Source organism: Egretta garzetta, unplaced genomic scaffold, assembly GCF_000687185.1.
Source record: "Egretta garzetta isolate BGI_Z169 unplaced genomic scaffold, ASM68718v1 scaffold551, whole genome shotgun sequence".
Taxonomy (NCBI): domain Eukaryota; kingdom Metazoa; phylum Chordata; class Aves; order Pelecaniformes; family Ardeidae; genus Egretta; species Egretta garzetta.
This window is the reverse complement of record NW_009258493.1, coordinates 361,248-372,209: the sequence shown is the minus strand read 5'-3', so window position 1 is coordinate 372,209 and position 10,962 is coordinate 361,248. Positions and strand designations below refer to the sequence as shown.

The 10,962-nt window shown below is 56.3% G+C and overlaps 2 protein-coding genes across 3 annotated transcripts in view; one reads left to right on the top strand and one right to left on the bottom strand.

Annotated features, from left to right (window-relative positions):
- Window positions 1-6,146, top strand: part of FMNL1 (formin like 1) — a 26,784-nt gene extending 20,638 nt beyond the window's left edge. Inside the window, exons 19-30 of the mRNA XM_035901156.1 lie at window positions 1-29; window positions 151-272; window positions 773-975; window positions 1,212-1,446; window positions 1,526-1,594; window positions 1,751-1,831; window positions 2,442-2,571; window positions 2,678-2,841; window positions 3,097-3,198; window positions 3,478-3,570; window positions 3,752-3,875; window positions 4,614-6,146. Of these exons, the coding sequence (XP_035757049.1) occupies window positions 1-29; window positions 151-272; window positions 773-975; window positions 1,212-1,446; window positions 1,526-1,594; window positions 1,751-1,831; window positions 2,442-2,571; window positions 2,678-2,841; window positions 3,097-3,198; window positions 3,478-3,570; window positions 3,752-3,875; window positions 4,614-4,717 (1,456 nt within the window). The 3' untranslated portion in view covers window positions 4,718-6,146. The remainder of the gene's footprint in view (window positions 30-150; window positions 273-772; window positions 976-1,211; window positions 1,447-1,525; window positions 1,595-1,750; window positions 1,832-2,441; window positions 2,572-2,677; window positions 2,842-3,096; window positions 3,199-3,477; window positions 3,571-3,751; window positions 3,876-4,613) is intronic.
- A 2,654-nt stretch (window positions 6,147-8,800) lies between these two features.
- MAP3K14 (mitogen-activated protein kinase kinase kinase 14) overlaps window positions 8,801-10,962 on the bottom strand; it is a 24,156-nt gene continuing 21,994 nt past the window's right edge. For both annotated transcript variants that reach the window (XM_009645495.2, XM_035901309.1), the window contains exon 16: window positions 8,801-10,472. In XM_009645495.2, the coding sequence (XP_009643790.1) occupies window positions 10,308-10,472 (165 nt within the window). In that variant the 3' untranslated portion in view covers window positions 8,801-10,307. The remainder of the gene's footprint in view (window positions 10,473-10,962) is intronic.

Below are 10,962 nucleotides of genomic sequence, written 5' to 3'. Positions count from 1 at the left end.
GGGCGCCCCCCATGCTGCTGGTGGTTCAGGTGAGTGCGACCCAGGGATGGTGGGGATGTGCCCCAAGGGAAGATGTGGGGCACCCTGGGGTGGGTTTCGGAACCCCACCCCCACCCCGTGACTTGTCCCCCCCTCCCTGTCACCCTGCAGTGAAGGTGAAGAAGCCAATCCAAACCAAGTTCCGCATGCCCGTCTTCAACTGGGTGGCACTGAAGCCGAGCCAGATCGATGGCACCGTCTTCACTGAGCTGAATGACGAGAAGGTGCTGCAGGTGAGGACACAGGGGGACCTGGGGGGGTGCGGGCGCAGGGTGCTCGGCTGGGCCAGTGCTCCCAGTCCACACTGCACCCGCGCTGAGCTTGCCCCCGTGCCCACCTTGTACCCATCCGTGGTGTCACGGGGCTGCTGGAGGAGCGGGGGGTTGGAGCAGCTCTTTGGCTCTGTGAAGAGGGACAACATGGAGTCTGCCATCCTTCTCCTGTCACCCCATCCTTGTCCCCTTGCTCCATACTTGTCCTTGCATTCTCTCCATGTCTTCTTCCTCATCTTCATCCTCTGGTCCCCTCATCTCCTTACCCCCTCCCTGTCCCCTTGTCCTGTTCCTGTCCTTGTCCCCTTGCTTCATCTTCATCCCTTCAACTTGGCCTCATCCCCTTGCTCCATCTTCATCCTCTCACTCCACTCCCCCTTGTCTCGGTGCTCTGGCCCTGTCCTCATCCCCGATGTCCTGCGTCACCTCCCTGCTGTGCCCTCAGCGCTGTCTCCCCACAGGAGCTGGACATGAGTGACTTCGAGGAGCAGTTCAAGACCAAGGCACAGGGCCCTGGGTTGGACATCAGTGCCCTCAAGGTGAAGGCCACGCAGAAGGCTCCTAGCAAGGTAACCCTCATGGAGTCCAACCGAGCCAAGAACCTGGCCATCACCCTCCGCAAGGGTGGCCGCAGCATCCAGGACATCTGCACAGCCATTGAGACGTGAGTGTCCCCTCCTTAGGGGAAGGTTGGTAGAAGGTTGGGCGCAAGCCCAGCTACACCCAGGGTTTGGGATGGTGTGGGGTGTGCTGGGATGATGGCACCAGCTGTGGGGATGGAGGGATGCAGGGACCAGATGCGGAGAGAGGGAGGGATGCGGGAAGCAGAGACCGGTGACAGGGGGGTTGAGGGACCTGCTACAGGGTCTGACTGTGCTGGGGGTTTCCCACCACCCGCAGGTATGACCAGCAAGCCCTGAGCCTTGACTTTCTGGAGCTGCTGCTGCGCTTCCTGCCCACCGAGTACGAGCAGACACTCATTGGGAAGTTTGAGCGGGAGCAGCAGCGGCTGGAGGAGCTCTCGGACGAGGACCAGTTCATGATCCGCTTCAGCAAGATCCCGCGCCTGGCCGAGCGCATGAACGTCATGATCTTCCTGGGCAACTTCAGCGACACAGCCCAGCTGCTCATGCCGGTGGGTGTCGGGTCCCGGGGTGGCTGCGAGGGGGTGGCATCCTATGGCGAGACTCACACGCTTCTCCTCCCACCCACAGCAACTCAATGCCATCATCGCCGCCTCCATGTCCCTCAAGTCCTCCAGCAAACTGCGCAACATCCTTGAGGTGAGGAGTTCAGGGCGTGGTGTCCCTGATGGGGGGGAGTCGGGCTGGGACAGGAGCACTCAGGGTGCTCTCAGGGTGTGTGTAGGCACTGTCCCCCCCCCACCGGGGTGCCCCATCCATGCCAGGTTGTGTCCCCGAGCTGTTGTGTTTCCACAGATCGTCCTGGCCTTCGGGAACTACATGAACAGCAGCAAGCGCGGGGCAGCCTATGGCTTCCGGCTGCAGAGCCTCGACGCGGTAGGGGCGGCGCGGGGCTGCCCCATGTGCTGGTGCACCAGGGGCACTGTCACTGCCCAGGGACCGGCCTCGGGGGTGGAGGGACACCCAGACTGGCTGTAGAGACGGGAGGGACATGGGAACCTGCTGGGCGGACGGACGGTTGCAAGGGGGGACATGGGATTCAGCTGTGGGGATGGAGGGATGGAGGGCTCATCTATAGGGTTTGGAGAGGTGTGGGGAGCAGCTATAGGGATGCAGGGACCAGCCGTGGGGATGGAGGGACACAGGACTCAGCTGTGGGAATGGAGGGATGAAGAGCCCATCTACAGGGTTGGGAGAGGCATGGGGAGGAGCCAAAGGGATGGGGATACACAGGAACTAGCTGTGGGGTTGGAAAGATGCAGAGAGCAGATATGGAGGGATGCAAGGACCAGCTGCAGGGATGGAGGGATGGGAACCAGCTATGGGGCTGGAGGGATGCAAGGACCAGCCGTGGAGCTGGAGGTGTGCAAGGACCAGCTGTGGGGACAGAGGGATGCAGAACCAGTCATGGGGCTGGAGGGCCACCAGTACCTGCCCTGAGCAGGGTGGTGGGATGCGGGGCAGGGCTGACGCTGCTCTCTTCCAGCTCTTGGAGATGAAGTCGACAGATCGCAAGCAAACGCTGCTGCATTACCTGGTGCGGGTGATCACGGAGAAGTACCCCGAGCTGACCGGCTTCCACACCGAGCTGCACTTCCTCGAGAAGGCAGGCACAGGTAGCGCCTGTGGGAGTGGGGCTGGGGGGGTCACGGCAGGCTGCAGCCCCGGTGCAGGCGCAATTGGAGCCTGCCCTGACCCCGGCGCCGCTCACCCTCCCCGCAGTCTCCCTGGACAGCGTGTTGCAGGACGTGCGGAGCCTGCAGCAGGGGATGGAGCTGACCCGCAAGGAGTTCATGCGCCAGGACGACAGCCCCGTGCTCAAGGACTTCCTCAAGGTCAACTTGGAGGTGATGGAGAAGCTGCAGGCTGACAGCAAAACCGCCAAGGTGGGTGCTGTGCGGTTGTGGGGCAGGATTGGGCCCCCCCATTCCTATGTGGGGACACCCCGGGGTGCCCTCTGCTCACACCTCTGCCCCATGGGGGAGGGTCCCAGCTGGGATGTGACTCCAGCAGGAGAGGTGGGAGCCGGGGGGGATGCAGAGGGCAATGGCGAGATTGGAGAGTGGCTGGAAGGAGGCAGTGGGCGATGGGGTGCTACTGCCCGGCCCCAGCCCCCTGGATCGGGGTGTCTCTGCCCGCAGGAGGCGTATGAGTCGGCTGTGGAGTATTTTGGGGAGAACCCCAAGACCAGTCCTCCCACCACCTTCTTCCCCATGTTCATGCGCTTCATCAGAGCCTACAAGGTAGGAGAGGACAGGGGGTTCCCTGTTTCTGGGGGTTGGGAGGGAATTTGGGGTTGGGGGTGTCTGACCCCACTTTGGGGTAACAAGAAGAAGCCACACATGAGGCTGGGGGCTCATGGAGCAGAGAGACCCTGGGGCTTGGTGCTGCCCTTCGGGGCAATTGGAGATGCTGGAGCTGGGTTGGGATGAGCCGAGGGCTGCTGACGGGGGGAAGGAGGGGCTGTAGTCCTGCGGCATGACCCCCCTGTCTCAGCACACCCTCCCTGCACCTCTCTCAAGAAAGCAGAGCAGGACATTGAGCTGTGGAAGAAACAAGAAGCCGCAGCCAAAGAGGCAGAATCCGGCCCCCCCGGCAGCAAGGATCAGCCCGAGGTGAGGGTGCCCCACGCGTCCCTCTGTCCTGGTGGGTGGGGCAGCTCCACTCCAGCCCCATGGCGGGGAATGGCAAAGCAGGTCCTGGTGGGAGAGAACTGGGGGGGGGGCAAAGATGGGGGGCACCTTTGGGCTGCAGCAAGAGGCCATGCCCTTCACCCCGCACTGTCCCCAACCGCAGTTGCCCATCCAGAAAGCCAAGCGGCAGCAGATGGACATGATTGCCGAGCTGAAGAAAAAGCAGATGGTGAAGGAGCCGCTCATCTACGAAGGAAAAGATGGGGCCATCGAGGATATTATTTCAGGTGAGAGATTATTTCAGGTGAGCAGGGACACCCTGTGTAAGGGGGGGCTGTCACAGCCTGGAGCCAGAGGGCCACCAAGCCCCATCGTGGGGACCAAACCCATCCATAGCACCTTCCCATCCCATGTGGCAAAGCTGCTGAGTGGTCTCTGCCCTGTCTCATAGCTCTTCCTCCTCTTCTGCTTCTTCCTCCTCTCTCCTCCTCCTCCTCTTCCTCGCTGTCTCTCTGGATTGTTCTGCTCAGCTCTGAAAACTGTTCCTTTCACGGCCCGGACGGGCAAGCGCTCGTCCCGGCTCTTCTGCGACGTGAGCTTCAACGAGGAGAGTCCTCTGTAGGTAATGTGGGGGCAGCCGGGCTCGGGGCAAGGGCACGGCGCAGGCAGGGGCTGCCAGACTTTGCCACCCTCCTGGGTTTCTTGGCCCATCATCACCTCTTGCTGTGTGGCAGACTTGCCGGACTCTGCCCCATGCTGAAAGCCAACCCCAGGGCACCATGGCATCTGCCCCAGCCCCACGGTATGGTGCTGGGCACCAAAAGAGCCAAGGGACGGGGTCCCACAGGCTAGTTGTTCGTAGCTGCTGCTCCTCCTGTTGCTGCCTGCTGCGGGTCAGGCTTCTCCCGAGCATCCTCATCCCCAAATGGGGGTGACTCCTGGGCGGTGGTGGGTGACTGGGTCCCAGCCTTCGCTGGGGCGGGCAGACAGAGCTCAGCCAGCCTCTGTGCATTCTCCCGGTGCAGATCTGCGGAACAACCCTTACCGGCGTGCAGACAAGGGCCGCAGCAGTGCCAAGAAACGGGCTGCAGGGCAGAGCTTGCAGGCGACGCCGGACATCTCGCTGTGACCGGCGCCGTCCCTGCAGCTGCCAGGACCGGGGCAGGACCATCCTCCCGAGGCAGATGGGACTGCAGGACATCAACCTGCCAGCCTGGGACGAGACGAAGTGGAGGGACAGTGCCCGCTCCCCGCTGCTCCAGCCACTTAGTGTGCCAGCTCCCACCCTGCACGCCCACGGGTCCGGCACGGGGATCCCCTGGTGCTTGCTTAGCATTGCCTCTGAACTCCTCTCCTCCAGGCTGGCAGGGCTGGGGGACCCTCCTGGGTATGGGCAGGGAGTAGAGGGCACAGCGAGGGCCCCAACTTGGCTTGGAAGGAAAAGAGGGGCTGCCCCATCTCTGCCCCCGAGCTGCTCCATTGCACGCCCGTCTCAGGGTCAGCCCTGCACGCTGGTGTGCCCCACTCTTCAGCTTGCTGGTGCCTTTGATTTCCCACTGCAGGAGGGGAGGAGTTTGTAAGGCAGGGACACAGCCATCCCCGCACATCTCCCCCTTCTCCCCCGGCCCTTTGAGTCCCGTGTTCGCCTCCGCTGCGGAGCCGAGCAGGCACGGGCTGCGCCTCCTCTCCAGCGAGGAGCCTGCTGCAAAGATCCCACCCTGGGCACTTCCCGTACCCCAGGAGCTGGCAGGGGTGCTATTTTACAGTGATTTTTACTTGTCTTCCTTAAAATTTATCTGTGCTAAGGGAGCAGGGACTGGAACACCCGAACACAGGATCTCACCAGGATCCTAAGGCTCGGGTGAGTCTGTTCCTCACTGTAGGGCAGGCTCCGTAGCTATGACCAGCAGCAGGGCCCCGGCTTTGCCATCCTCCGGTCTCTGCAAGGTGGGATCTAGCTCTGCCCCCCTGCATCCCTGGCATCCGCCACCTCTTGGAGCCAACGGTGACCGTCAGCCCTCGGGGAGCACGAGGCCGCTCCCCGTTAGCCAGCGTTGCAGGACGCGCCGTGCAGTAGGTGCCAGGTGGCTCCAGCCCCCGCCACAACCACCACCATCCCAAAATGTTGCAGGGTCGCTGTTGAAATCATGCAGGAGAGAGGCCGGAGAGCTGCGCTGGCCTCCAAATAATGCACTGGACTCGATTCCTCCCCTGCCCTGCTGCTGCTGCTGCCGAGTAAATCCGAACCATGCACTGTCGCAATTAACCTGTTAATGCATTTACTTCATTAAACGGCCCCTGCTCGCCCTGCTGCGAGGACGCGCGGCTGCCGTGTACATTCTCACTAGCCCCAGCTTTTAGACCAGGGTAAGTCCTCGCTGTAAGCCAGAGCAGCGACTGCTTCCTGCTGTAATTACGATGCTAAGCGCCAAGGGGCTCAGTATCACACGCAAGCTCAAAGGGGAGGGGAAGGGAAATGAATGTGTAACTTATAAATGCCTTTAAGCCAGAAATGTAAAACATTAACTGCTAATTTGTATACATTATTTTTATATACAGAAGGCCTGTTTAATCTAAAGCAGAACTGGTAATAAAAAGACTCTAAGGATAAAGCACTTGTCTGTGTGAGAAGGGGTGAGGGTTTGCATGGGGAGGGAGGGAGGCGCTGCTGCTGTTGTTCCCGTCACCACCTGCATAAGGCGTGGTGACCACGCTCCTTGGAACATTTTTAACTGGAAGATGCCTTTCTGACTTGCCCACCACTGCATCTGGGGGTAGGGTAACTCCAAGGCTCTGCTCAACCCTGCAGCTCCTTCCAGGATGGGCAGCCTCTAGGCAGCTGTGACCTAATGGGTAGGAACAGGAGGAATAAGAGTGCCACAGGGCAAGAGAAGGGCAAAGCCAGGACATGTGGCTCTTCCAAGGGGCAGTGCCGCTTCTTCCTACACAAGTGTCCCTGAGGGGAAGGGTACCAGACCCCAGGTGCCTGCACAGGCCCATCTCTGCTGGGCTGCTTGGGTGAGGAAGCCACAGCCACTGCCACCCACAGCGCGGAGGAGCAGGCAGCTCAGGGAGAGGCTGAGCCCAGCACAAAGGTCCAGGGCAAGAGCCCAACCCGGGCTGTTTCACGCTGCTGCTTGGCTGGGCCGCCCTCAGAGACAAGACGTGGTCTGGTGCTTCCCTACGCTGGTCTGTACCTTTGCAGGCCAGTCCAGCAACAAAGCACCCACCTTATTTTGCAGACAACTGATCCAACTTCTGCATTCGCAGTACAGACGTAGGTACGTGATAGCAACCCCCTCCCCAACTGCAATTTGGGGTTTATGTTCCTGCTATCGAGGGGAAGACTCAGCAGCTCCCAGTGCAGCAAATCCCCCTGCCTGCAATGGACCGGAGGCGGACAACGGGCTATCTGCTTGGAAACAGAGAGAGATGCCCGTATATTTAGCCAAACCTGTGCTCAGAGCCATCAAAATTATTACTGCCTCTTCATACCCAGAAATGACTTCTCCCTGCAACCCCCAAAAACCAGGGCAATATATAGCAGTGTTTCATCAGACCAGGCTTCCCTTCTTGAAAAAATGTCTTACTGAGCACCATTGCCTTGTTCTCTTATCAAACCACTAGCAATGAGAACGAAGAATCTTTTTTTCTGGCTTTATTTTTTTTTCCCTGTGAAAATGCAGGTCAAAATGTTAATTTCAAGAAATCACAGTTTTATAAAGTGTCATTCATTCAGTACAAGCCAGGCATTCCATTGCCTTCACCCACGCCAGTACCGCCCATCCCAAAGAGATGATCAGCTTCATATTGCTTTGCCGACAGTGATTTTTCCAGACTTTTGGAAGGAGCTACACGACACCAGCCATCTGTGTTTATCACTCCTACTGCTATTTGTCCTTCCCCACCCTGAACTGGGGTTCTGTCCTAAGGAATAGTTACATTACCACATATGGTTTCAGACAAATTTTAATGTGGATAATGAAAAGCTTTCCTGACGGTCTCTTCTGTCAGTATTGCACAGCCAGCCTTCAGCTGGACTGTTTAGGCCCATCACAGCAATAACGACCAGCCAAATTAGGAGGATGCTGTCCTGGCAGCAGGAGAGAGTCGAGGAGAGCCCAAGCTGGAGGGTAGCAAAAACATGAAAGCCCTGGAGATACTCCTGAGAGCAGAACCACGTTTCAGGACAGTAAGAGAGCACCAGTGGTTTGTGGTGTTTGCCAAAGCATCTTTCCCATCCGGCAGGGACTGCTGATGGCACAGCCCGCTTGTCTGGCTGTCATGTACGAGATTCCTTAGGTGGAAATCTGCAGCCTCACTTTCTCACTTGAGGTGGCAGGAAAATAGGACTGAAGGTTTTGGACAAAACGAACATGATGGAGATACCGGCTAATGCTGGTGTGAGAGTACAGGAGAACACGGACACCTCCATCTACCCAACAAAGACATTCTGGGTTTGCAAGGGTTTACTGCCTTTCACCTATTCGTGTAGGCGGCCTGAGATTAACGTTAATGCTATAGATGAAGTGTAAAGATCAGAAGTCCTGCAAACAAGAGGGCTGCTGCATCCTGCCCTACTGCTCGGCAGAACTTGAGTCTAACAGCAATGCACAAAACTGTACACCTGTACATCGAAGCATTTTGCAGACAACAGTGAAAGCCACGAGATGCAGCCTTTGGGAAGGGAACAGACCATGCTTTCGTATTGACACATCACCAACAGACTCTTCTTAGAAACAACCAACAGGTTTTTCTCCTCCCCCTGCCCTGCTCAGAGGAAGCCTAGGAAGGGTGCCAGGTGGGGGGAGATTGGTTTGGTGCACAGAACGTGCTTGGGAGCTCCTGGGAAGGCATTTTGACCCCTCCTGCTCCAGAGCCTACAATTCTTAGTAGTTTATGGCATCTGAAAAAACAAAGACCGAGCCAACCTACCCATTCCCCCCACTCCTTCCTGGCAGAGAAGTGCGTAATGTGTTAATTGTTTACTAAAAAAGACTCTTAATGTGGCATTTCAGCTATAATTAGGTGTCTATTTTGGACAACGTATTAAGTGCTTCAGAACAAAAAGTGCTATAAAAACTATACCCACAGTGGTGACAGGTTTTAATTTTTCTTCAAGATTTCCACTTTTTTATTGCATTGTAACTTTCGTTTTCTGATTAGGGATGTCACTGCCTAGTGCATCAAAACCAGCCAACATTCTGGGAGACCAGAGTGTAACTTTTTTCCCCAGCTGTTTTCTAAGTGAACTTCACTTGAGAAAACTGCAAACATTCCTGCCCCATTGTGTCCCCCAGAACCAGCACAGATCCGGCAGGGCCTACTGTGCTTTTTGGGAACCATTCCTCTAATCCATCTGGATGTCGAGAGCTCCTGCTCACAGGCCACTGTAGTTACAGCATGCTAGAAGAGCCACAGCACGTCATTGCGTGACTGTGATTTCCAGACCTGCAAGGCCTTTGAGCAGTCCCAAAGAGGTACATTCATAGCATACACCTCCCTCTGGTTTTGTTCTGGGTTACAGAAGGGCTGACAACACCTGCCCATCTGAATTTGACCCATGCAGTTTCAGTCTATTCCAAACAATTCGCAAATCAGTAAAAAAAAAAAAAAAAAACGTTCAAAGCTTAAGGCATTACGGGCCCAGCTGCCCATCCCACTCTTTTAACACATTTTGACGTAAGGGGAGCAGTACGAAGCCTTGTGCCAGTCCGTAAGTGCTGGTGAAGACAGGCTGAGCTAACACACCACGCAGAACTGGGGCACTGATCTCCAGCGGAGGGGCCAAGCATCCGGCTGGATTGATAGCTAGGAGTGAGATTTTAGAAACGCTGCAGCAAAATTCAGTCTGAGTGGACTGAGCCGCGGGTCCTTCCCCCTCCAGGGGGAGCTGCCGGGATGGGACAGTTCAGGTGAAGTCCCAAGTCAGCGGCAGGAACAGGATGGAGGCATACAAGCCCTTCCTTCCCCCTGCCCGCCAAGGAATACCCTCCCCCTGCCAAACAACATTGGCTGCAACACCAGAGAGAGAGCACCAGCTCCTAAATCGGGGAGGAGACCTAAAGATGAGAGCTGCAAGCAAAGCTCTTTCTGGGAACAAAGTTCTTTTCTGATTCAAGAAGGAAGCGTCTGCGGGGAAGGGTGGGAGGTGAAACCAAGAACCCAGCTAGTTACTGCTGTTGATTTTCCCCATGCAAAAGGCTTGAGGTAGAGATGATGCTACCCGAAGCCTACAGAAACGTTAAGTTTTTCCTCCAGCTAGAAGGAAGTTAGCCAGCTCCCCTCAGCACAAACAACCACAGCTGCACTGAAGATACCCAACCTTCTCCTTTAGGCAAGCCCAGCAGCTACCGGCTTCACCTCGGAGGCTGAGCAACAGGAGTTCTCATCCAATCCCCCTACTCTCCTGAAAAGCACAATCACATTCCTCTGAAAAGCAGGAATTTCCACCCACTATTCTCAAGCTCAACCTAACACTCACACCCCAAACAAGTAATTCCCACTGTTCTGGGGAAGATCTAAGCTCAGGACATGTCTTGGAACTGGATCAGAACAGACAACAGAAGTGAGGCCCGAGAGCAGTGAGCTGCTGAACAGCTATCCTACTTCAGCACAAAACACCAGCAACTGCACTTGGTGCTCCATGGCAGGGGTGGTTGGAAGCTTTTGCAATTCCTTCTTCAAACAAGGTAAAAACCTCCAAAACAGGAACGGTTTCATGGCCTGTTCTCCAGTTGACCGTGTTTGACTCGCCATGTCCAGCTGACACTGCAGTCAGGGGCAAGGGTGCACTGCAGCTCAATACCGGAGTCGGGGACCTCCATGTCGTAGTGAACTGGCTGGCCTTCTTTAGTAACCAGACTGAAAGCAGGGACTGGTATCTGTGAAGCAAAACAAGCACATCTGAGTGGCACTTCAAGTCTCTTTCAGAACATAACATCCCTCTATCAAATGCAACAAAAAACTTCCCAACCCAAGCTCCTGGAGAGAGCTTTGTGCTTGGCTGGAACTTCCTAACCTACTCTCCTAAGTAGCGCAGAAACTGAACCAGGCAGCACTCACCCTGCTGCCGAATTGCTTCACCCAAGTTTTTGACCATTGCTGGTAGTTCCTGAACTGCCTATGTTTGGGTACTGTGAATTCCACTGCAGGCTAGCGATATTTTGCTTTGCGATGTCCAAGAGAACGACATACCTCAAAGAGAACCACCACCACTAAAACATTTTCTGGACTTCTGCAACCTCTTTGTTTAGAGATGACCACCACATTTTACACTCAGATGAGTCACAGTCCCACAAACACTCAGGAGTTTCTCTCCTGGACTGCCAAAGAAGCCCACCATGAGGTTCACCAATATCTCCTCCGACGTAA